Raw genomic sequence first — 26,363 nt, forward strand, 5'->3', positions numbered from 1 at the left:
GGGAATAGATCAAATGTTTTAGTTTGCATGTTTAAATTTTATATTTAGATTAAATTTGCAAAATTTAATTTATTTCATGTTGAGCTATTTACATTTCAATACAAAAAACAGACTTTTGTTACCTTCCCTGTAGTAGTAAACCTAAGTGGCCATTATAACTAATGTTATTTAAATAGGGAATAGATCTGACTATTTGAAGGTTAGTTAAGACTATTTAAAGACTTTAAGTGACAATCCAACCAGGCAAATGGAAATTCGGTTGGTATTAACTGTATTAAGGTTTGGTGTGGCGGTGGTATTTTAAGTACTGTACCTGATTGTACATAAAATCTTATAAATAAACAATAGGCTAATCATTTAGATTAATAACAGGTAAAATATATTTTTCCCAACTGTCCCTCCCTTCCCAGAACAGACGAAAACACAACCTAACATTTTTGACCATAATTACAACGAAGCTGGCCAATTTTAAGAAAAGTCCTTAGCACTCAAAGCATGCATCATTATCCTAGCAAGGGTAGTTGTACTTACTTTACACTTGTAGTTGTGAATGGTTGTCTGGCCTGTCTCTCCTAGACCTACACACTCTGGATGATACAGACACAAGCAGACGATGCACTGAAGCGTAGGGATCAGTCCCATGGCTGGCAGACAACGTATGGAGCAGACGTCCATCTGCCGGATCCTACAGGAGGGGGAAACGGGAGGAAAACATCAACCCTCACCACCTTTGCACTTAACCTAACTCTTGGCCATCAAACGGTCAGGATTACCTCAGCAGACCAACCCAGCGGTTATTTTATAAGTAAACTCCATCTTAATCCACTTTTCACAATTCTGTCTAGCATAACGATGATTAACCCTACCATCTTCTTGTCTGCAGAATAATAACAGTTCTCCTATCAACAATTAAATATTTTCCATCAATTTGTACACAAAGATTTATTATTTGAAATTTTATTTGTAAACGTTGTACAATTTGGTTTATTAGTGTAAGACTAACATCTACAGAAATAAGGGTACAGAATAAGAAAGATAGGCTACTCACCTTACTTTATTAATAGCAAACAAATATAAGTTATTTTAGAAAATATGAAAATATAACTGATTTTAGATAAAAGCGAAGACATTGAAGACATTAAAGAAAATTAATAGGCCTAAAAAGATATTAAATTATGGAGTGATGCTTACATAACTGAAAAAAACTTACTAAACCACAAATAAAAAGCAGTTATAATGCAATAATAAAGAAAACTTGATCACAACTCACGAGAACTAAAACTTGTTTGATTTTTCAAAAGAAATCAAATTGAAAGTAAAGAATGAAGGCTAAAAACTATTCGGGCATAATATTAAGAAAAACTTACTTGTTTTCTTTGGGTTTCTGCACAGGATCCCACGTCGGAGGGAGCATTCCCATTTCCATATCATCATCGCTGTCTGGCTTCTTCTTTTTTTCTGAAAATATATTTAAGTAGTTTAAGATTTTGAAGACAAAAATAAATTTAAAAATTAAATGTACAACCATTACAATGTTGCTCCTATGTTCAATTGTCCTGGAGGAATCTTAAATTGTATGCCTAATTATAGTATACAGTAGTATGGTGCAATCAGTCAAAAATTCGACCCAACCTCAACATCCAAAGTTAAAGGTAACTTTTGACTCCAAACTGTTCAATATACAGTAGCTCTTAACCAAACTCACATCAACTGATAATCGGATTATCCGCCGCTTACTAGTAATCTCGGCATTTCCGCTCCCACGCTCGGCTAAATACGCTTAACTCTACAGGATGTAACAAGGCAATAAATAAACATCCATTCTCGTAACAAAATGGTTGCTCGTATCTTTAATTTTGACAATAATTTCTATGCTGTATTAGTATGGATTTGAAAGGCATAAATTAACATTACAAAAGGTATTAAAATAAGAATTTTTATGGACTCTAGCCTACGACAATAATTAATTCCACTGAAAGTACTTGACTTTACATTAACGTGTTTTGGGTTTATTTGTGACTTTCCTATCATCAATACAAACAATCTTCGACAAACTGCAAATAAGAATGGTCCTCTTCATAGTTAATGGTGACAGAGTTATTAAAGGAGAAAAATTTACATTTTTAACACCTTAAAATATAAGACTTCGTTATTGTGTAAACTATTTTTTGTATACAGGATCTATCTTTTGTGTTTATTAAGGGGAATTGTGATTCAAAAGGCCTATGAATGTTAGTGATAAGTCCTTAAATAAACGACAACCTCGTAGGGACTCGTCCCTTTCTCAATGGGTTTAAAATGCAAACTAATTATTATCATCAATTTATTTTGTTATGCCAACCTGTGGAAAGTCTTGTAATTGAACAAATCTGTGGAACACTTAGAAGTGTTGTGAGAAATTGTGTTTTTACTAGGCCTCTACTTTATTTTGGAAATATAAATTGGTTCTTATGCTATGAAAAAGTTAACATTAAATTTAGCAGACAAATCGATTTACATGTGATCAACATTACTATTTATTAAAAACTGTGATCATGGCCTAAGAGCCGAAACATGTTTGTTATTTAAAAAATTAATAACTTAAAAAAATGTTTAATTATTTATTTCATTTACTAATTATAATAGTAGCCCTCAATAGTTTTTTTTTCTTTTTTTTTTAGGGAGAGGAGGGAAAATGCTTTAGTGGTGCAGGAGGTAGCCAGCCTGTAGTGTGAGACTCCTGAAAATTGTCAGACTACTCACTAAAAAACCCCCTCTACTCTGTTGGACACAGACCTGGAATTGTTTGTCACATTACTTCAAGTCAGGCCAACATGTGACCTAAGCCCTCAGGGCTCGCACCGTTTCTGGCATTTAGATTCTTAATGACCTACACCGCATCCCGGTCAAGGTCGATCTTCTTGGCGCGGAGAATACCCTGGATATAATGTGACACACAGGTCCAATTGTCCTCACCCTCCGTCATAATCGGTATGACCGTGTCCACCGACAGCAGTCCTATTAATTGTTGAGCCTCCAGGCAGGGCCTTTCCCAGCGCTGGCAGTGGAAAAATGTATGTTCCACATCATCGAGAATGCCTGGGCAGTATATGCAGTCGGGTGACACGGCTTTGCCCATCCTGAACAGGTACGACCGGAAAAAGCCGTGTCCCGTCAGAAATTGGGTGAGGTAGAAGTCCACCTCTCCGTACCGCCGATCAACCCAAGGTTGGACTTGCTGTATCAGTCGCCTGGTCCAGAGTCCCCGTGTCTCCTGTTCCCAGCCCTCCTGCCACAGCTGGTAGGTGAGGGTGCGTTCCTCTGTTCGTGCCTCGTCCTCCCCACGGCGCCGGTAAATTGCCTTTCTCTCCGCCTCCAGCAATCACCAGGACGGCGGGCTCGGACACTGTTCGGTAGGCAGATGCTACCCTCAGTGCTGCCTGACGCTGCACTCGGGCGAGCCGCATCCTGTATGCCTCCTTATTTAGTGCGTCTGCCCACACCTCCGCGCCGTACAAGAGTACGGACTGGACCGAAGACATTAACAACCTTCTACGACTGGACCGAGGCCCTCCGACATTGGCCATCAACCGGCTAAGAGAAGAAACCACCCTAGCGGCCTTGTCCGCTGTACGGAAGATCTGATCCCGCCAGCTAAGCTTGCTGTCTACCATGACTCCAAGATACTTGGCAGAACGAACAGTTTGAACCTCGACGGCTCCCACCCTCAACGGCTTGATGGTGTCAATCCGTTTTTTTGTCAAAATCACGATCTCGGTTTTGCTCAGAGCAAGCGAGAGACCGTGGTCTGCCATCCGTGCGTTTATGGTACGCATAACTCGGTTTAGCTTTAGCTGAGCCAGCTCAACGCTACGTGCAGCTATCAAAGCTGCAACGTCGTCTGCGTACCCAACCAAGACCGTTTCCTCAGGCATTTCAGACCTCAGAAGGCTGTCATAAGCGACGTTCCAGAGGTCTGGGCCGAGTATGGAACCTTGGGCAGCACCAGAAGTGACACTCATCGTCCGCGGGCCCTCCGCAGTGTCATACGTTAGGAGGCGAAACCGGAGATAATCCTCCATGATGCGCATTAAGTATGCCGGCACGTGGAAGGTGTTCTCCAGAGCATCCAGCATATCGCACCACCTCGCCGAATTAAATGCATTTCGCACATCGAGCGTTACGAGCAGCACAACCCTGCGAGAGTAGTGGGTAAAATCCTCAGCTCTCATCACGGCTTGCTTCACCTCCTCAATCGCATCAATCGTTGATCGCCCCATCCTGAATCCATACTGACGAGGGGAGAGGTCCCCCCCAGCGACAACGGCTGAATTTAGCCGGGAACGGATCAATTTCTCGAGGACTTTGCCAGCCGTATCCAACATACACAGAGGTCTGTAAGAGGATGGCAGATCTGGGTCTCCCTTGCCCTTCCCAACAAGCACAAGCCTAGCTGTCTTCCAGCACAAGGGGAAAACCCTTCAACCAGGCAGGCGTTGTACATGCTCAAAAGGATCAAGGGGTTGGTAGTCAAAACCTTCTTGAGGACAAATTCTTATTTAATTTACCTAAAGTTATAATAGAGGAAAAATGTTTTGACGTTTTTAAAAAAAGATTAAAAAATTATCTCCTTTCATTGTCTTTGTATTCTTTGGATGAATTTTGGAATTCAAGAGAAATCATAAATAATAGTTTAGAAAGGTGATTTGATTTAATTTCGTTTTGTTTATTATTCTTAAGCTTAAAATTTGTTTTGAAAAGATAATGATTGTTTTAGCGATAAGTAAAGCATAATTCATCTTTATATTTATTTGACGCTATTCATTGTATAAAAACTTGTACTGTGAATGAATAAAGAGAATTTGAATTGAATTGAATTAAATTGAACCCAGTCGAGCGGCGTAGCAGTACACGTAGCCTTATGGGAGCGTTCACACGAGCGATTGGGTAGTCGCGCTGCAGCTCGCATTCTTCCCTTTGTTCCCATTGTGCACCAGTTATGGATCCGAGTGGTTTTGATATCGATATTTTCATCTAGTCAGTGGACATGTCGCTCGTGTGAACCGGTGTTATCCTGTGGTACGCCACCCAGTCAAGCTTACCTAGTCACAGCCTAGTCAGCTAGGTATGTCGCTCGTGTGAACCGGGCCTAAGCCATAGCCCTAGTAGTTAGTCAAGTCCTCTAACTGTCAAACCTAAGAATAGGCCTAGAATTAATAACAAAAATCTGAGAATTGTAGGCACTACTAGTTCAGAAAATGTTTTGTCTGGGGTTGTGTGGAACAAAGAAGGCTTGGTTTCATTTGGGGAGAGTAGCTAAAGGGTCCAGCTCAAATGATGTCCCAAATATTGTAAACAAAACCTTTCCTGAGGTTAAATTTGAAATAGAGCAGCTTGAAAGCAAACGCCACAATGATAGTTTCAAACTTGGTGTTGACTTTGTTCAAAAATATACTGTAATGGACAGTAATAAGTGGCCTAATAACAACACTCCTCAAATGATCTTAGTCTTGGTAGGTCCAGGCTGCCTACTTCTGAAATGGCCTAGGCAAATAAATGTAAACAGTTTTAACCCTGACATGGTGATAGCCTCTGTGAATGTTTAATGTCTCCGAACTAAGTTAATTATTGTTCTTGACCTGTTTCTAAATTAAATCAATCCCACTGTGTTATGTGTAACTGAGCACTGGCTAAGGTCAGAAGAATCTGAATTTTACTCCAGAATAGGGCCTGGCCTTAGTTTTTCTGGCTTCAATCTACAGCCGAAAAGAATTTATACATGGAGGACCAGCAATCTTTGTAAATAAATATATTAGTTTTAAGGAAATCTATATACATAACTTTTGCATAGAAAAGACCATTGAAATTGTAGCCATTGAACTGCTGGACACTTGACTTAATAATAATATCGCTTTATCGCTCTTCCAATGGTGATTTCCCACAATTCATAGAACAGCTAAGTGATAGTTTAAATTTCATTTCTCGTTTAAATTTCAGCTCGGAAAACAAATAGCCCTGGCCACTGGCCAGGGACTATAACATACATCTTGAGAAACAGTCTGGGGAGGAAAGTGTATTCTCTTACCTGCTCCTTACTTATGGATTGTACATTACTTGCTGGAAACCCATCAGAAATACTGCCACCTCGATAGTATATGGGAATAAAGAACAATTCAATTCAATTCAATACTACTTTATTCATCTCTTGTACAAAATACATTGAATAGTGTCAACAGTTCAGCTGCAAGTAGGCCTAATATTTATTAAATACATTTCTAACATAAGAAAATAAAAACAAAATTTCACAATCTTACATTTTTTTTAAACAAATTGTAAACAGAAAATACATATCCTGCATTAGTTTTTGACCTCAAAGACTATTCAACTCTTCAAAAGAAAAAATAGCCTTGCTGATGAGAAATCTTTTTAATTTATTTTTTAATATTGTTTTGGAAGTCTCTGATTTAATTTCGATTGGGAGATTATTATAAAATTTTGATCCCGCATATATGGGGTTTTTCTCAAAAAGTTTTCGACTATGGTGGCCAATTGCAAGGTTTTCCCGATTTCTGGTGAAATAATTATGACTATAGGCATTGACCCTACTGTTGCTGATCACTCTGCAGTGATAATGGAGATGAAACCAAGTGCTGACCCTGACCTAGTCAGTGGGCAACCAAAAGTCCCGTGGCAGGCCAGTTACATTGTTTCTAAACTAGGGATGAACAAGTCCCAAAATTTTGGGAAATTTTCAGGAAAAAATATCACACGGATCACGGGATCACATTTGATTCGGGAATTTTTTGGGACGGGATTTGATCCGATCGTCGGTGATTTTGCCGCTTCGTGAGTGATGATGACGCCCCTATTGAAAGAGATGTTCACGATAGTTCCGCAAACGCAGGAGGCGAAATCATTTTAACAATCGCGCCGTGACCGCAAGTCATACCGACGGTCACACCTAGACGGCGAGTCATACCGTCGGTCATTCCGTGACCACGAGCCATACCGACAATCACGCCGTGACCGCGAGTCATACCGAAAATCGCACCGTAACCGCGAGTCATACCGAAAATCCCGCATGACCGCAGAGTCATATCGACGATCGCACCGTGACCGCGAGTAATACCGACGATTGCGTTTTGACCGCGGAGTCATTTCGACGATCCCACCATGACCGCGAGTCATTTCGACTGTGAGTCTCTATACCTGTAAATTTTTACACATTTTTTTGGTTTTGATAGATCAGTGCCACAAATGGTAAAAATTGATTTTGTTTGTCTTTTTTGGTAACTGCAATACTCTACTACTTTCTTTTCATGCACAGGAAAAAATCCCGTCCCGTCCCGAAAATTGGAAAGGAAATAAAAATCCTGTCTTGTCCCGTCCCGAACTAAAAATTCAATCCCGTCCATCCCTATTCTAAACATATAGTCAGAGATGAGCTCCTGTTTTGAAATATGAATTGAGGAAAGTTGATATGGGTAAAGGAAACAAGTATAGGCCTAACACAGAATGAAACACCTTTCGAAAGCTCTATAAGTATTTTCAACAATAAATTCAATTCAAGCTTTCCTACCAAAATTTTCAAACAAAAGTCTAATAGGCCTCGAAATACTAGGAGTGGATGTACACAGCAGGATAAATCTTGGTACACGCCTTCTCTACGTCATCTTAAAAACCTAACCTTGTTAAGATAATCAATGACCATGTCAAGTCCACCAAGTCACCGGTTGAGAGAAAAAAACTTTTTGCCTTATATATCCAAACAAACGGGCTATACAGAAATAATGTTTCAGTGGCTAAAAATACCTTCAATGTAAATGTCATAGAGCAGTCTTCCAACAAATGCAAGGCTGCCTGGAGTATCGTGAATCAGAATCAACAAACAACCGCTTAAAGTTGGCTGTTTTGCCAGCCCTGATGACTTCAATGGCTTCTTCCTTGATTCCATGGATGAAATTGTGGCCAGCCTACCATCAGTCAACTTCAATCCACTGAACAACGTTCAGGGATCAGGTCTTCGAAACTGGTGTCAAGTGAGAGAACAAAAGATATCTGTCAGATTGTTAAGAACTGAAAAGAACTCTAAAAGCCCGGACATGTGGGGTCTCATGCAATGTCCTAAAATTTGTAATCAGTGGTATCGCCTCTCCTCTGTCATCGGCTTCCCTCAAGATAACCCTTTATGTGTTTGAATGGGTGAAGAGAGATGCAAATGCTTTGCTAGAGAAAACAAAGGAGTGGTTCGCTTCTAATAAGTTAAAATTAAACGAGGACAATACCCAACTCCTGATCTGCACTCTTGAAAGAAAATTGGTGCAGAAGAAAATCAACCAGTAAAGCTGCTTGGTTTCAGGCTTGACCAGAAATAAAACTGGGATTACCACATAGCCCAAATCTTCAACTAATTGTCTAGAGTGGTCTTCCTCCTTAGAAACCTTTATGATGTGATCACTGAGCAGTACCTTGATACGGTTTACTTCTCGCTGTTCCACAGCCATATTGTATATGGTATCCTTACTTGTGTATGGGGCCACGCTTCCGCATGCAGTAGGCCTACATTGTTAAAACTCCAGAAGGAGGCGTTGAGAATGATGACCTCTACTGAAATTAGGGGCAAAGATTTCACTCATAGGCCTATCTTTCAATGTTTATAGACAATATGTCCTCAACTCTCTGATACACTACGCCAGAACTTCATTATGTATGGAAGAAGACATGACATCCATCAGCATAAAACCGGGCACACGAGAAACCTCGACAACCCTCAATGCAGACTGTCCAAATCCGAGAATAGCTTCCCCAGTGACTGCAATCAAACTCTTCAACAGTCTACCAGAAGAAGTCAGAAGTATGGATATGGCTGGATTTAAAACCTCCGTGAGAGAAAAACTTTAAAGTAGGCCTATCTACTTTGATCAAAGAATTAGATGACGTGTCACTTTTTAACTCACCGCCATCTCAGTTCAGTTTTTTAAATTAGTTTGACACAATCTATCTGGGATTACGGTCAGAGATGAAGCCTTCAAGTATTCAAGTAAGTATTCAACTACCTACTGTACTCTCTGGTGAAATACAGATTCTGTGATGAAGAAGATTGTTTTTAATGTAGTCAGGACTTGAAATGTGTCCATCCTACAATTCAAATCAATTGTAAATGATTGAAAAAATCTTCATTTAGAAGAGGTTTTCAGTTGTAAACTGGTTAGATAACAGAATATGATTTAACAACAAAAATTGTTAAATTTGGCTGCAGATGAGTATTTTGATATTTTTTAATACATGTAGTTAAAAATAAAAGTTTTTGACATAATTTTCAATTTCTGAATGTTTCACAAACACAAGTTTTAGTATTATACACCAGATGATCACAACACAACACAGGCTAATAACACACTTAAGCAATCACAATGTATTTTATTTACAGAAATAACAACTGGAAACAAATAACTGTTCAATAAAAAATACCAAGCCTTTAAAGGAAAATAAGTCTTGATGTTTAGGGTTATTCTCTAAAATTATACACATTAAAACCCCTACTAACCGAAATAAAGGTGGCGGAACCATTTTGTACTACCTATATTAACCTTTAATGAATTATGGGAATTTTAGGCTGTCTTAACTCAAAACACAACAGTAGTTAATATACGTTAATTTAACTACTATATAATCTATTTCTAAAATAATTAACAGTTGTTTTCTGAATAGTTGTTTAGTACAAAATCTTTTACTGTGGTTTTAGCGAATTTCCCATATAGGGAATAAGCTATTACCGTAGTACTCATGGTAAGACCTGGATGCGGGACCGATTTTTTTTTTCGTTTTGAGGTCCCTAGAGGCCAAAAATACCATTCGTTCAAATTCATATATATATATATATATATATATATATGTCCGTTAGCACGATAACTCGAGCAAAAATGATCCGATTTTGATGAAATTTGGTACAAACGTGTAAACCTACGTTTATTCGAACGAGTTCGCGATCCAGCATGATCGGACCATGGGAACGGGGGTTTATGGGGGGTATTATGGGGTAAAAATAGGTTTTTCCCATTTTTGACTCAAAAAACATAAAATTTTGCAATTTCTTTCTAAACCATTCATTTTGTAGAGCTTAAAAAAACAAATAATTTAGTAAGTTGAAGCGTTATTATGCGCCTAATGGTTACGGAGAAAATTTAAAAAAATTATAAATTTAAAATTCCCATGTTATTCTTATGGAGAATAAGTAAACTGTTGTAGTTTGCTTGTTTATGAACATATTTTGATCAAATTTGGAAAATGTTTTTATTTCTTACTAACTATTAACATTAAAAAAAACAGTTTTACCCTCCCTGATGCAGCAAACCTTAGTACTTTTTAAACTAATTCTATTTAAATCGGGAATAAATGTTATATTTTTAAATAGACATTTCAGTGTAAATCCAATCAGTCAAATGGAAATTCGCTTAGTCTGCAGGTTTGCTGCGGCGGGGTTTTGGTTTAATAGGGTGTGGCTAGCAGGACTTTTACTGTTACAGAATATCTGTAAACCATTCTACTACTTTTCAGATGTTTTTTGAATTGTTTCCTGGTCCCTTTAATTGTCATTAGGGAAGTGTTAAGCATAATTATTATTTAAATGTATATTCAAATATCGAATAACAATAATAATTATAATACAAATAACCAAAAAGTTGCTGGGACAACCCTGAGAAGTCAGCTTTTTGATGGTATAAAAAAACTGAAAACAACTGTTATTAATCATTTAGGACTTTTAATGCAAAGGGCACTGGTTGAAGAAACAGCTGATCTTTGTCCAGCAAATCCACACAGATCATCTCACTCTCTCTCAAAGCTTATGATAATTCAATTCAAACTAATACAAAAATATTAACAGTATAAATTCAAATTTTATAATTATTTGAGAAATTCTGAAACTATACAAATATTTTACATACTAATAAAAAAATGTATTTTTCCTACAGTCATCCGACAAAGTTGGCTTCCTTGTACTGTTTATAGTACAGAAAGCTGCTAATTGCTGCATATTTATACTTTGCCGTACGGTTTATACTTTGCCGTACGGTTTATACTTTGCCGCACATCAGGATTCCAACGAAACAACACAAAACAGCGTGGTTCTATTATGCACGTAATCCGTGTACGCTTGGAAATAAGGTTGGCAACACTTAAAGATGATAATACTATGAGCAGCTGATTGACTATTATAACTACGATTAAACCTGTCATTTCGTGTTTATAGTTTCGGTATTTCTGAACTTTCTGGACTTTTCCTTTAAACGTTTTCAAAACATTCCTACGATCTTAATAAACAAGAAAATACCTTTAAATCATTTTTTTAGGAGCGGAAACCACTTCAAATTACAAAAACATACGGAACTATATTCTCAAAACGCGGAGCACATTTCTTGCCGAGGAAAAATAGCGGAGTGATACGGACCGCGGGTACTACTTTCTATAGGGAGGCCACCATCTGTGTTGCCAGCTGAACCTAAAAACGTGTTGTATAGTGTTTGAAAGACTAATTATTTATATGTGCTTTATAGTGACTGTAGGAAAAATATAATGTGTAACACGAGTGAAAAAGGCCTTTGCTGCACTCGAGATCATTCCGCACTCGCCTGCGGCTCGTGCGTAAACATTGCTCTCGTGTGCAGCAAAGTGCCACTTTCACCACTAGTTACACAAATAACTATTTAGACAATGAGCAGTACACAAATAATACCTGTAGTATTTACATGTAAGAGGGTACCTATGAGGGTACAATATGAGCCTACAAGTGCTTATAGGCCATTTATAAATACTTATTTTTTGTACTTGCGTTTCTACTCATTGGCATGGCATCGTTAATGTTTTGTAAGGGAACAGTTTGAACCCTGTTCTTGTTATTATCTAACACTAACCTTTTTTAGATAGTATCACAAATTGATAGCCCAATAATTGACTTCAAAGCATAAGACATGCAGCCATGTTACTTTCTAAACAATTAGAGAATGATTCATGTATTTGGACTGATGGATAATAAGTAAAGACAAATACCCTGTTTTAAAAATTCAATTTTGTACACAAGATAAAGGCTAAATAAATAAAAAATGTTGCGTTTTGACATAATTTATAATTTATAGTATAAGCTAAAAAGCAATATTTTTATTAACTATGATAAAACATGATTAGAAATTAAAACATGAGTCACCATTTCTTATTGATAACTAACTAGTGAATAATTTAGCAAGTCTACATTAAAATTGTAAAAGCTTATTCTTGAAGTTCTCTATTCTTCAATATCGCCAGTTTCATGTTTTTTACTTGTACTTTTAACCTGAGGTATTCTACTGCTAGTCTTTTTTCCTCTGCTTTATTTTTAATAAATTGTCTTTTTTCCTTCATGTACGATTTCCTAAGTTTCTCCATCTCCTGTTTGGCCTTTGTTCGTACATAGAAACGTTCTCTCTTCAACTTTCTGTATTCATCGTACTTTGATCCTACAAACACAAAACTATTGTTAATAATAAGCAAACTATATATAATAAATATTGCAAAAGTAATGACCTAAAAATATTTATGAAAAATTTACTTATTATAATATTAGAGCTAATACTTTTATTGTATTCAACAAGTTGGCATATTATTTTTTTTAATTTATTTATTGTGACCCTTGGTTAGAATATATTATTGATAAAATAGAAGAATTACCTTATCCAACCACAGTTGCTGGTATGACAACAAGTTTTGTTCCTTAGAACTTCAACAGGTATTGTATGTCACCACATCATCAATGTATTAATACATTGAGGTATGTCAAAAGATTCTTTAAAACACTGTCAGAATCACAATACAGTAGACTCCCTCTTAACTGGTTAAAACTGTAAAGGCTGGCCAGCACTTTCTTATCACTGTCACTGACTATGTAAAACAACTAAGTTAGTTAGCAATCTTCACAGACATCTTGTGTATCAGTATCGGAATTGACTTTAGACAATCGATTCTCGATAGTCGATACCGATACCAAGGTCCAAATATTGGTGGTATTGAGAATCGACACATCCCTACTTATAACTTTAATAATCTCATTAATTTTTATTTTCAAACTACGAGGCATGTTTTTTAAGTGAGTACCGTTTTTAAACTTCTCCGTTCCAGCACTGCGCTTGACATTTTGGACATTGGCGCTGTATATAAGCATCTATTGGCAAGCCCTAGCCGGAAATTCGACAAAAATCGGCCTTGTTTACATCCGGTATTGAGCATTCAAAATGGTGCCGCCAATTGAGACTGCCGCCGACTGTGAAGTGCGCGCTGTAATTAGATTTTTAAGTGCTAAAGGTGTGAAAGCCTTTGAAATTTATCAACAGATTAGTGGTGTATGGCGAGAACATTTATGAGTGACGGAATGGGACACAAGTGGGTAAGGGCATCTAAAGACGGCCCCACCAACGTTCATGATGAGCAACGCACTGGGTACTGGGGACAGTGACGCTGCCCAGTGCGTTGCTCATGATGGACGTTGGTGGGGCCGTCTTTAGATGCCCTTCTGTGTTCGCTGGCCCTTACCCACTTGCGTACCATTCTGTCACTCATAAATGTTCTCGCCATACACCTCACTAATCTGTCGATAAATTTTAATGGCTTTCACACACCTTCTTCACACCTTTAGCACTTAAAAATCTAATTACAGCGCACACTTCACAGTCGGCGGCAGTCTCAATTGGCGGCACCATTTTGAATGCTCGATACCAAATGTAAACACGGCCAATTGTTGTCGAATTTCCGGCTATGGCTTACCAATAGATGCACATATACAGCGAAAGTGTCCAAAATGCCAATCGCAGCCCTGCAACGGAAAAATTTAAAAACGGTACTTACTTAAAAAACATGCCTCGTACTTAAATAATTTAGGAGTTTTGAAATCACTACAATAAAATCCCTCAAATTTAAAATAAATAAATGTTAAATGTGAAAAAATAATTCTAAAACTGAAAACATAAGCCTTGAGTTTTAGTTAAGCTAATGACATTATTTTATGTGTACCATTGTGATTTGGGAGTCAAGCAATTTCAAAGCAACTCATTGAGTTATAAGTTATAACTCACCTGATTCAGATGACTCAGTTGAAGCTGTTTCCGTAGAGGATGTCTGTGAAGATGTTAAACTCTCGGAAGAGTCTATAGTTATCACAGGGATGCTGTCAGTAGTAGGGTCTGTGTTGGAGAGAGGTGCCGGATGGGACAGGGCAGGAGGCGACAAGTTATTTTTAAGGCAGCGAAGAGATTGGTTTTGAGACTCAGTCTGTTTTTCTGACCAGTATTTCTCTTTTACCAACACTGGAGGCAAACTATTCTCACTTCGGTATTCATCAATCACAATTATGTCTGTTGTCAAGTTTTTACCAGAGAAAGTTTCACACTTATCTTTAGTCAACAGTCGAGACGATTGCGGGGTATTATTTTCTTCTATACAGCGGATTGTAGCACAGTGTCTTTTGTTGTTAGGTGAAATACTCTGCTTCGGGGAAGAAGCAACAAGATGTGTTTCATTAGAAAACTCACAAGTCGTTTTTAAACTCTCGACACTTAACACTTTAATGGAGCAGTCCTGGGTCCATTGTACAGAATGTGTTGACTTGGAAGGTTTGCTATTCAAAGATTTTACGATTGGGCGTTCCGGGCTACTACTTTGTGAAGGATCTTCGCTAGATGTGTCTACGATATAAACGGTTTCAAATGCAGGTTGATAAGAAGACAAGAGACCGGGAATGTTAGAAACTACAGGTCTACACAAGGGGAGAGCGTTGGTCTGACAACCGTATGAAGACGGATCGCTCGGTCTGAACTGCATCTCTGGCGAACGGGGACGTTTCTTATCAGAATGTGACAGATTGATTCCACCGTGCATTAACTGTGGGATAGGATGACCTTTGAACATTGATACAGATGAGGAAGAGCTTATCCTAGACTCGGTTTGAGATGAGTTATTTCCTCGCGGTTTCAAACCCGCTGCTTTCATCACATCAAACTGAGACATTTGACAACTGCGTTTCTCAGGAGTAGTTGATTCTTCTTCACTGCCACCTGATGATGAAGCACTGTCATGTTTATGCATTTTCTTGCGGACATTGTTTCTTGTCAACACCCTGTTTGCCAGTAACCCGCAACGTCTGAATGTTTTTTTCCTAGGCGTGACTTCATCATCCTCCTCCCTGATTTCTGCATGATCAAAACCATTACTGCCATTTATCTCATTAATCTGGCTATTTTCTTCCAAAACAGTTAGACTATCTTGTAACAATTTGTCCTCAGATGATTGATGATCCCCAGCCGCTTTTTCACCATCTAAAGAAAAAACAAAATAATAATGTAACAGTAAACATCATGAAATGTGAGTGTTTAGTTAACACAGCAAAGATTTAGAGGTTATACAAGTTTCTGTATGAGATTATGAAGAGATTATTAGGAAATGAAATCAATCGATAAAGGACCGGTTGTATGCCAACTTATTTAATGTGTTGCAAGATGAATAATATAAGCTACAAGGAACATAAAACAAAAACTAGTATATGAGTAATTTAGTTTCATAGATTAGTTCTACAAAGGTAGAACTATTTTAAAAAATCTCAGGAATATTCAACTACAAAACATTTTGTTTTTCTTGTACTATTATTTCTTTATTGCTCCAATATAACTTTCTAACCTAACAAAAACATCCCCAGTCTCAGCAAACCTGTAAAAAACTTATTTGCTAAATTTGATTGAAGCCAATTTTTTATATAGGCCTAAGTTAAGTTAGTTAGTTAAGTTTACAGCATAATAGAATGGTATCTGTTGATCGCAGGCCGATATCTATAACAATTTAGCGGAAAATCTGTTTATGAGCTGAGATGACCCCAACAAGTTTGTTTAGCAGTATTTTACATCATGCTATGACAAGACAGAATAATTATTGGAAAAGGTAATATTAGATAATTACAAATTCAGCATTGGTCTTTTCAGGGAAAATGTTTTGTTTTGGCCCAATGAAACCTCAAATACAGAGAAAACATCAAATACACAAACACCATAACATCCTACAACATTAGGGGCTCTACCAGACTGGTAATTTTGTACTCAGGTTGTATTGAATATTTTATATCTACTGACAAGATTGTTCTAAAGCAGCAATTCTGGGTACTCAAGATTGTGATACTATTCTATTGGCAGGTTAAGAAACATTGTATACCACGTTAACAACGTCTCACAGAACTAGATTTTGAATTGCTAACATAGAGACAGATAACAATTTACTCACTGTGTATGACGGTTTGCTGCACCAGGGGTGTTTTATGGAAATAAAAGAGCATAAATAAGACAAGTAAAATTCATTTAATGTTGAAAACAAAATGCTCTATTGGTACATGGAAAATCAATAAAAAAATACTAGATAAATTAAGACATGCATGCTTTAATTGTTTCGAATCGTTCCATTATATAAACCAAGTAAATTAAAACAACTAGCAATAAACATGGAGATATCACTTAGCCGAAGTAGCATGGATCAAATGGCAAACAGCTTATGACACTAGTTCCAAGAAGAAATGTTACATTGTTTTTAAAAGTAAAAAAACTGTAATGTTTTAAGTTTTAGCCATTGAATATTGCAATACATTATAAACTTGAGAAATGCATTCCTACTAACTACAGACTATTTTCACTGGATAAAAGCACATTGTATGCATTTTTCTGACAATCTTCTTGTGGTAAAAAAAAATCAGGACAAAAAGGATAAAATTTTGTAGGTATTTAAATCAAAATAGCTTAGTTTTTGGGAAGGGTTTTAATTTTTCTCTCATCATATGTGAACCTCAATTTCAATTGTTGATTATTTTGGGTTTTATAGGGGCTGTAAAAGTATGTATCAAAAACAGTTACAAAAATGAGTATAAATATCTACATACCTCTTTCTATCCACAAGATCTTCTTTCTTCTCATGAAGCACTAGCACTTTTGACAGATTGTTTGAACAAACTATACACAACTGACCGACATCAACTATAAATGATTTACACTTAAGGAGCAAAACTTAGGAGTTACAACCTATACCAATAAATATTTGTAAACACCCCCTTTGCAGCAAACCTGCACTCCGGGAATTCACAGCAGCTTTTAAACATTTCGCAGACTTTTTCTAGCACAAACAAGTTTGAGTCTAAGACTACAATGAGTACCCAGGCTAACAGGTCTACTGAGGTAATGAATGTATATCCACATTCTGGTTGATAAAATGTTAACCAGAAAAAATACAGATGAGACAGGTGTAACAATTTGATTTCACACCAAGGAACAGGATTGACAGAGTACCCAGGTTTGCTGACATGAGAAACAACCAAAACTTTAATTCACATTGAATTATAATAAACGTTAGGCTGCTAAAATTTTCTACAAGGCCATAGGACAATAATTAGAACTTTAATTTGCTTGTAATAAAAATTTCAGTGGAACGGCGTGGTGAATTATTTTTTTTAATAACCAGCACAAGACATTCCTAAAAATTGTGTGTATGCATCGAGTTACATTTTAGTATTTAGCAATTTATTTGAATTAAATTTCTTATAAATTTATTTTTAAACAAATCATGACATCACCAATCCTCAGAGAAATAATATTGAAACGGTAGATATTGTAAAAATTTCAGAGTAAGCGATAAATTGCTTCCACCCCTTAAAGATAAAAAGGAGATAGTTATTTCCACTTATTTGGCATTGCAACAATTTATTTTTTTTAAAATATAAATGTATACTTATAAAGGTAACTAATCATATATTTATCCCCACATAATGCCTTTTGATCAATGAAAAGTAAGACCCTTGTCTGAATCCCACCATCACTTAATCAGCGTAAACTGAAACAAACATTGCTGATGTCATAATTTTGAATTGTAAATTCTTATTGGCTTAGTTGTTACTATATAATAAAATAAATGTTAAAAAATTTGTATAAAAAGCTTACAAAGTCTAGCAAATAAATATATGTATTTTAGTTTGGTTCTTTTATATATAACATTTGTGAAAACAAATTTGTGAAATCTAATGAAATATTTTATCCATTCTCATTTCCTTGTTTGGTTGCAAACCTAGAAAAAACTTTTTTATTTGTAAACTCAACTAATAAGCTAATGGGCATTATATTATTTTACAACCTAAATAGAATTAAGTTTATGAAAGAAGTACAACAAATAAAAAATAATTTATTTTGATAGGAAGGATCAAAATGTTATGTAAATCTTTTTATAAAAAACAAATTTATAAAATTCAAATTAGAGTTAGATTTATATTTTATCTTAACATTTCCATTATTGTGATTGTTAACGTGTTTAATTCATAGTTGTTCACATTATTGCTTAGGCTGCAAAAAGATACTTTTACTCAAAACAGTAAAAAAAACTGATTATTCCTATAATTTGAATTGTTTGTGAACAGAAATAGTTATTTGTGCAACTAGTGAGAAAAGTGAGCAATTGACTCACTCGAGAGAAATCCTTACTCACGAGCCGTAGGCGAGTGATGAATGGTTTCTCGAGTGAGGCAATTGTACTTTGAACTCGAGTTGCACATTATACTTTTCCTACAGTTACCATAAAACAAATAAATTGGTGAAGAAACATAACCTATTTTTACACAGAAGTGAACTTTTAATATAACATTTAACGTGAAGTGACAAATACAACAGTACAACAGCTGGCAGCTGATTTACAGCCAGTGCTGCCAACGTATTTTGCGCGCATACGACGTTGCCTGCATGTTACGAGCTCACTATTCCATGCCTTCACGTTGCAAATCTGGAGTGAGACAAAGTAATTAGAGTGAGACAATGTTAACATTGTCTCACTGATGAGCGAATTGGCCACTTTGCTTTCTCAAATCAGTGATAGAACATGTACATTGTTAGGTAACTGTAGGAAAAGAAAATTAGTCCACACACTGAGTAAATTATACACAAAAAAACAACTGTAAGTACAAAAACCCACTGTATAAATTTAGCTCTGCCGAGGAGTTAAGATACTCAAATGAAATTTTCTTCCAGACACTGTGCCATTTAAAAAAAAATGAGATTGGATTTTTAGTTCGAGACGAGACGAGATTTTTTATTTCTCATAAAATTTTGAGACGAGATCGAGACGAGATTTCTCTTCTCATACACAACGGGAAATGCACGTTCGAAATTTTTACCTGATTTTGTAACATTGTTAGATGATTGTTTAAATACTAAAATAATGATAATAGGCAAGAATATTTACAATCTTTCATTAAATAACATCAGCATAACATTTTTTTATTTATCACGCCTAACTTATTAAAAATGCCTACGATTAGGAAACATGGTGATATCAGTTAGGATAGAGTTCAACTTATCCTAAAATAAAATAAATCATAAAATAAAAGCAATATTAATTTTTATAAAATAGTTACTTGTTTTGACTTTTTTTATAGTAATAAAACATTCCTCACACTGCTTACACTTAACAAAACTTCTCAAATGTTATTAAAGTAATATTATTAAAATAATGAAAGTAATATTTACATTAAAAGAATTAAAGTAATATTTACATTAAAAGAATTAATTAAATAAGAACGCCTTCGAAAAGGAAACGCAACTACAACACGCTCCTGTATTGCATTGACTTTCTGCAGGCGTTTTTAATTGACCATCCCTAAAAATTATGTTCTCTTAACGGTAGAAGCTATTGTCAATATAAAAGTCAATGTAACATATTGTTGTCCCCAATGAGATATAACTGACACCTTAAAAATATATGTAGGCTACTTTATAATCATTCCAGACTGGAGGCATACATTGAAAGCAAAACTTAATACACTCACTGTCTCTCTTTCACAATAAAAGATTGTGTCGCTTACCTTTATTGATGACTATCTTGTTTGGCTGGCCAGGAGTGTTGGTCTTGTTAGGAGTGGCCTTAAACTTTGGCCCGGTGTTGAGGCTGCCAGTTTTCCCCGCTTTCAGCACTACTCTCGGCGTAACGCTGGCTGACACCTTGGCCACCACAGGCAGTCCGCTGGCGCTGTCTAGGGGCGTCACTGTTGCCGTCAGTTTCGGTGTTGTCTTGGGAGTTTTAGGTGTCTTTGGAGGTGCTGGTTTCTTCACTGTTGGTACTGGCGAGGCATTCGAGTCCTGCCCAAATCATAATAATTAAGGATACATACTATCAGAGGTTTCTAGAACTATTTAATTAAATTTTTTAGTGTTAGAACAGTTTTCTTAATTTATTTAATTTCTTAATTTCAGCTCGATATGGTCCTCACAACACAAACCCTGAGAATAGGATTGATGAATAGATACAGGTAAGATGTCAAAACTCACCAAGTCTGTAGTTGCCCATGTTAAAAGCATACCTTTGATTTTGATTTGTGCTTCACCACTAAAGTGATACCCAATCCATACCCAAAGACTAATTCAACAGTTAAGAAGGCTGGAATTAGCTTTCCAATTTATTATAGACTCCAGAAGTCCTAGTAATTTATATGCGGTAGCCACAGTTGGCAACTATGAACATCGTTCCAGTTTTGAACTTTGACTGACAACATACTCTTTGAAGAAGTCATATACTAGGACTAAAAAACTACTATTAGTGTTGTTTGGTGACTGATTAGATTAATTATTGTGTATCTATTAGCTCCTGGACTCAAATTTTCTCCAGTAAACCAACTGAACTCTATCCCTTTTCAATTTTGTTCTTTTAGAAATGTGTATCTTATTACACTATAACAAAGTTGCCACTAGGGGATTATTCACAACTAGGAATGTGTAAATTTTTGATACACCACTGATTTTTTGGACAATGGCATCATCGATATCATAAATCGATCATTGAGGGCCAATACCTGACTTCTCTGTGAAGATGAAGCGATCCAAAATGTATTATGCTTTCACCACAATTGCGGATGACGTAAGATTTTCCTTGGAAACGATAATGATGCCTAGGAACGGCGGACACGGCGGTTGCCGGGGGCCTTGGCCTAGAAAGGGGCCTCCCTTGGGGCCTCAAATATTTATTTCTTGATAAATTTATTTCACCAATAATCTTTTTCGCAGCGATAGCGGGAGCTGTTGATGAAATCTGAGTGACCGCAAAAGATCCTCGCTATTTCGCCGTTAGCGTAGGTGTTGTCGCGGAAGAAATCAAAGATTGTATCGCAATCGCGGGAGACAATGATGAGGTCTACACGGCCACGGGAAATAAACTTGATTTTGCCACTATCACGCAAGACGGCGATCACGTTTTTGAAACCGCGGGAGATGATGAGAACGTTTACACGTCCGCAGAAGATGTTCATGATTTTGCCGCTATCACGAAAGACGATCCCGTTTTTGTGACCACGGGGGACGATGATGATATCTAGACAGCTGCGGGAGATTGTCATGATTATGCCGCGATCACGAAAGACGATGGTCACGTTTTCAAGAACGTGGGAGAAAATGATGACGTTTACACGGCTGCAGGAGATGTCCATGATTTTGCCGCTATCACGCAAGACGACGATCACGTTTTTGCGGGCGTTGTTCATGATTTTGTCACTATCGTGTAAGACGACGATCAGGTTTTCGTCGATGGAGGTAATCAGGATTTTGCTGCAGGATACAATGGTGATGTTACTGTGGGGGATATTCAGAATTTTTCTGTTACCGCGTGTAACAGTAATGATGTCTACACGACCACGGAAGATGATCAAAATTTTTCTGCAATTGGAGAAGACAATAATGACCACAAGAACATGACTTTTCCAAGGACATGCAAGACAATGAAGAGGTTTTTATAACTGCTGAGACATATTCAGGATCTCTCTGCATTCGCGGAATACAGTAATGTTGTTTCCGATTAAATTAAAATTGACTAGTTAGAACTTTGCATTGCTTTATTTCTTTCTTTACTTAAAAACAACTCTACCCTAAAACATTACCCAAAAATGACTTTGTCTAGAGACGTAAAGAAGACAGTGGGTTGGTGAAGTATAACCAATCCATGTAAAATATTTGGTAGGATTTTGAAAAATTGTATCGGTATCGAGGATTGATAAATTTTGTCATCAACAAATCTTGATTCATAACAATAAATAATATTACTCTGATAGTGTTCTGATACAAAACATTTTGTAAAACTAAAAGCCTACTTTTACTAAATATTGCAGTACTAAGCCGGACTCTTTTAACAAGCGAGTAATGTTAGTAAACCTGGCATTTGAGAAATTTGTTTAAAATAAACAAAACAATAAGTTTATTGAGTTTTTGAATTTTTTAGGTGAAAATTGGAGCTGGCAGCGGATAGAAGAGCTTGGAGGCACATGGTTGGCGAGGCCAAAAACAACCTAGGTTTCCAATGGCCACAGGAGTAAGAGTAAGTAGGTGAAAATTAAAACTAAAAGGAGAATCAGCATGGAGAAAAACACTTAACTTTACTGGTTTGTTAAATGTTTTTGTATGTAAATACCTTGTCTTTGTTTAACTTAATTTTGGCGTCCCGGATTATTTCCTTCTCAGGGTCACATCCCAGTGCGTCCTTCCAAAACGTAAAGTTATCGATGGAGAGGTCAGTTCCTATCACTGTAACAAAATAATTCAAACAGTTTAACTTATGATAGTAATGATGAGACAAGGCAGATTGCATAATGGGCGCAGTGCCGGATTTAGGGTACTTGCGGCCCTAGGCCAAATTATTTGAGCGGCCCTCCGCCTGTGGTGGAAATTCATTGCGATCGCGGAAGTATTCGTGAATATTTCCTATGCATCAAGGGGACATCATCATCGACACCCGTGATCGTGAATGAAATCGTGGACATCTCTCCTAAACCAAGTCAAAGCCAACATAGGTACAGTAGAACCTCTTTAATCCGAACCCCTGTAATCCGAACATCCACTAATCCGAACGCCTCATTGCTTTACTCTATACACAGTACAGTAGCTCTTTATTGTAAACTGTATTTATTGAAATACGCACCGTAATTATTTTAATTGTAATGTACAGTACTTTTTATTCCCTATGTTTACTACTGTATTAAATAAACACTGTATTTTACTTTATAAAGCATTTTACACTTTTCCCTAGCTATTGTTATGTAAAAACAACAATATGTTCTGTAATCCGAACTATTCAATAGTCCGAACTACCCTCGGTCCCAATTAGTTCGGATTAAAGAGGTTCTACTGTATCCGTGACCACGGCAAAATCGTAAACATCCCCCGCGGGCTGCAAAAAAGGGACATCATCCTCGACACTCGCGACCGCAGTGAAATCGTTATCATATCCCGCGGGCCGCAACCACAGGGACATCATCATCGACACTCGCGACCGCGGTGAAATCGTTATCATATCCCGCGGGCTGCAAAAAAGGGACATCATCCTCGACACTCGCGACCGCGGTGAAATCGTTATCATATCCCGCGGGCAGCAACCACAGGGACATCATCCTCGACACTCGCGACCGCGGTGAAATCGTTATCATATCCCGCGGGCAGCAACCACAGGGACATCATCCTCGACACTCGCGACCGCGGTGAAATCGTTATCATATCCCGCGGGCCACAACCACAGGGACATCATCCTCGACACTCGCGACCGCGGTGAAATCGTTATCATATCCCGCGGGCAGCAACCACAGGGACATCATCCTCAACACTCGCGACCGCGGTGAAATCGTTATCATATCCCGCGGGCCGCAACCACAGGGACATCATCATCGACACACGCGACCGTGGCAAAATCGTTAACATTTCCTGCGAAGCAGCAATCACGGGGACATCATCATCGATACTTGTGACCGCGGCAAAATCGTTAACATCTCCCGTGAGCCTCAATTTCGGGGACATCATCACCAACACTCGCGGCCGCGGTAAAATCATAAACATATGCCGCGGGCTGCAATCACGGGGACGTCATCCTCGACACTTGTGACCCCGGCAAAATCGCGAACATCTCCCGCGGGCCGCAATCACGGGGACGTCATCATCGACACTCGTGACAGCCGCTCCCACGGGCTTCGATCGTGAGGATACATCACCGTCACCCGCGGCCACGGCTAAATCCTGAACGTCTTCCACGGGCCCGTATCACAGGGACATCATCACTGGCACCCGCGGCCGCGGCAAAATCGTTAACATCTACCTCGGTCCGCGGAGACATAATTATGGTCACCTGCGATCGCGGCAAACTGGTGGTTTAAAATAAATTATTTTTTGTCTAAAAATGTTTTTTTCCTATCCTCTGCGGCCCCCTTTTGCTTGCGGCCCTAGGCCACGGCCTAATCGGCCTAGTGGTAAATCCGGCACTGAATGGGCGGCAAAAGCAGACATGATGTAAGCAAGAGTTGTTTAAATGGAATAGCAAAGAAATATTAAATATAAATACATTCACAATATCATTGTGTATGTTCTTTCATTATATTCTGTTGTGTTTTAACTTTTAATAAAATGACAGATTCAATTAACTGAACTCATAAACCTGAGGTAATTGAAATGTAAGTAGAAAACTAAAACTTTAAAATCAAATAATGATCAGCTGATATAACAATCATCCCTCTTTAGTTTTTGTCGTATATTTACAATCTTCTGCATTTCTTTTCTATACACATTACCAGTGTTGGGGAAGCTACTTTTAAAATGTAGCTAGCTACAACTACTGCTACATTTCCAAAAAAGTAGCTTAGCTACAGCTACAGCTACAGTTCCGAAAAAGTAGCTAGCTACAACTACAACTACAATGAAATGTAGCTACAGCTACAATTTTAGCTACTTTTCCAAAGACGTTAATTTTTATTCCACGCACATTAGGTAAATGTAAAATTAATTGCAACTACATTTTTATTAAACAAACATTTAAAAAAATGTCAGTATTGTATCTAAAATTACTTGGAAAACAAATTATTTCTAGATTGTATTTAATTTCATTTGTGGTTTTGTTTGGTGTAAACCTAACATTACAACAACAGAACCAAATAGTTGGGTGTCCCATCATATTTAGTAATTATTTTTAAATATTGCATTATTTTTAAGCATCTTAAAATGTAATTTTCATTAAGTTAAAAGGACATACAACCAAACTATATTTTAAAAGCTAATTTTATTAATTTAATATAGATTCATTTATAGATGTTTTATATCAACAATTAAGACTAATAAAACTGCAAAAAGATTATTTAAAAATACTTTTTGTGTAACAGAGCCTAGCCTACTGAAATTGGAGTTTATTGCCTTTCTTTACTTTTAATGTTAAAAACAACATTGCTATAACTTTTAAAGTGATAAATTACTTATTCTACGAATAACACTTTTCAATGTCAAGAAATCGTCTTTTATTGTCATTATGCATAGGGCAAATTGTGCTTCAACCTAGTTGGTAGAGAAAACAGTATTCAGCAACTTATCCTGAAATCGGCTTTTAATTTAAACATGATGAAATTTGTAAAGTAAAAATAACATGTAGGCCTACTTGGCTATGTAACAAGTTGGCTATAGTAGGCTTGTTCTTGCAAGGACTAAACAGATATATTCATAATAATTGAACTTGGTTTGGTATTCGTCTTAAACCATAGCCTCAGTCCTATACAAGAGCTGTTAGCAGGAGCAAACTATGCTATTTTTTCAATGTAAGTTTCATGTTATATGGAGATTTTTTCATTACAATTATCATGTAGTCTAGGCATATCTTAAATCTCATCAGGTAATTTCCTCTTTGCTAATTTAGTAAACCTTTGAAAAATCTTCGTAATCTAACCAAGGAAGGGCTTGTGATGATAAACCACAATCAACAGCTGAAGCAAAGGTTGATAGACCAGCTTTCTCATTATTTCAAGGTGTGTTGGTTTCCATTAAACCTTAAGTTGAAGCATTATCGATATAATAAAGAAACTAAATTGATTACTAATTCCCCTGTCCTGTCAATCACTTGCAAGCATTCAATTCAATAGCTTCTCTTGTCACCGGTACCGTTTAAACGTCGTCTGCATCTAGCGATTTTATTTTATCTGACAGTAATCATAGAGTAGTAAATTAAGGAAATGAGAGCCAAAAATGTGGATAACACTCATTTAATGGCCTCTATGTCCACACAACGTTGTAATAGGGAATGAAACGGCTGCAACCAGCTGTTTGAAGCCAAGAAAGTAGGCCTAATTTTTTTGAAAATCTCAGTCTGAAAGAGGTTGTTTCACGTAAGGTTGAGGTTATGATAAAAATCACTATCTCAAACAAATGTTAATGTAGCGAGAAAAGTAGCTAAAATTCCGCTACAACTACTTTAAAAATGTAGATAGCTACAGCTAAAGCTACAAAATCTTAAAAGTAGCGTAGCTACAGCTAACGCTACAAAAAAAGTAGCGCGCTACTGTAGCGTCGCTA

The 26,363-nt window shown here is 37.1% G+C and overlaps 1 protein-coding gene across 5 annotated transcripts in view; it reads right to left on the minus strand.

Annotated features, from left to right (window-relative positions):
- The window catches only part of LOC128988068 (uncharacterized), a 112,909-nt gene that overhangs the window by 26,555 nt on the left and 59,991 nt on the right, over positions 1-26,363 (minus strand). For 4 of the 5 annotated variants that reach the window (XM_054409256.1, XM_054409257.1, XM_054409258.1 and 1 more), the window contains 4 exons: positions 22,462-22,574; positions 19,874-20,147; positions 1,368-1,458; positions 532-685 (listed from right to left, as the gene is read on the minus strand). In XM_054409256.1, the coding sequence (XP_054265231.1) occupies positions 532-685; positions 1,368-1,458; positions 19,874-20,147; positions 22,462-22,574 (632 nt within the window). The remainder of the gene's footprint in view (positions 1-531; positions 686-1,367; positions 1,459-19,873; positions 20,148-22,461; positions 22,575-26,363) is intronic. The other variant, XM_054409261.1, reaches the window with a different exon arrangement.

This window comes from Macrosteles quadrilineatus, unplaced genomic scaffold (assembly GCF_028750875.1).
Source record: "Macrosteles quadrilineatus isolate MER2022 unplaced genomic scaffold, UCM_ALF_1.0 Scaffold_2__2_contigs__length_208266976, whole genome shotgun sequence".
NCBI lineage: Eukaryota > Metazoa > Arthropoda > Insecta > Hemiptera > Cicadellidae > Macrosteles > Macrosteles quadrilineatus.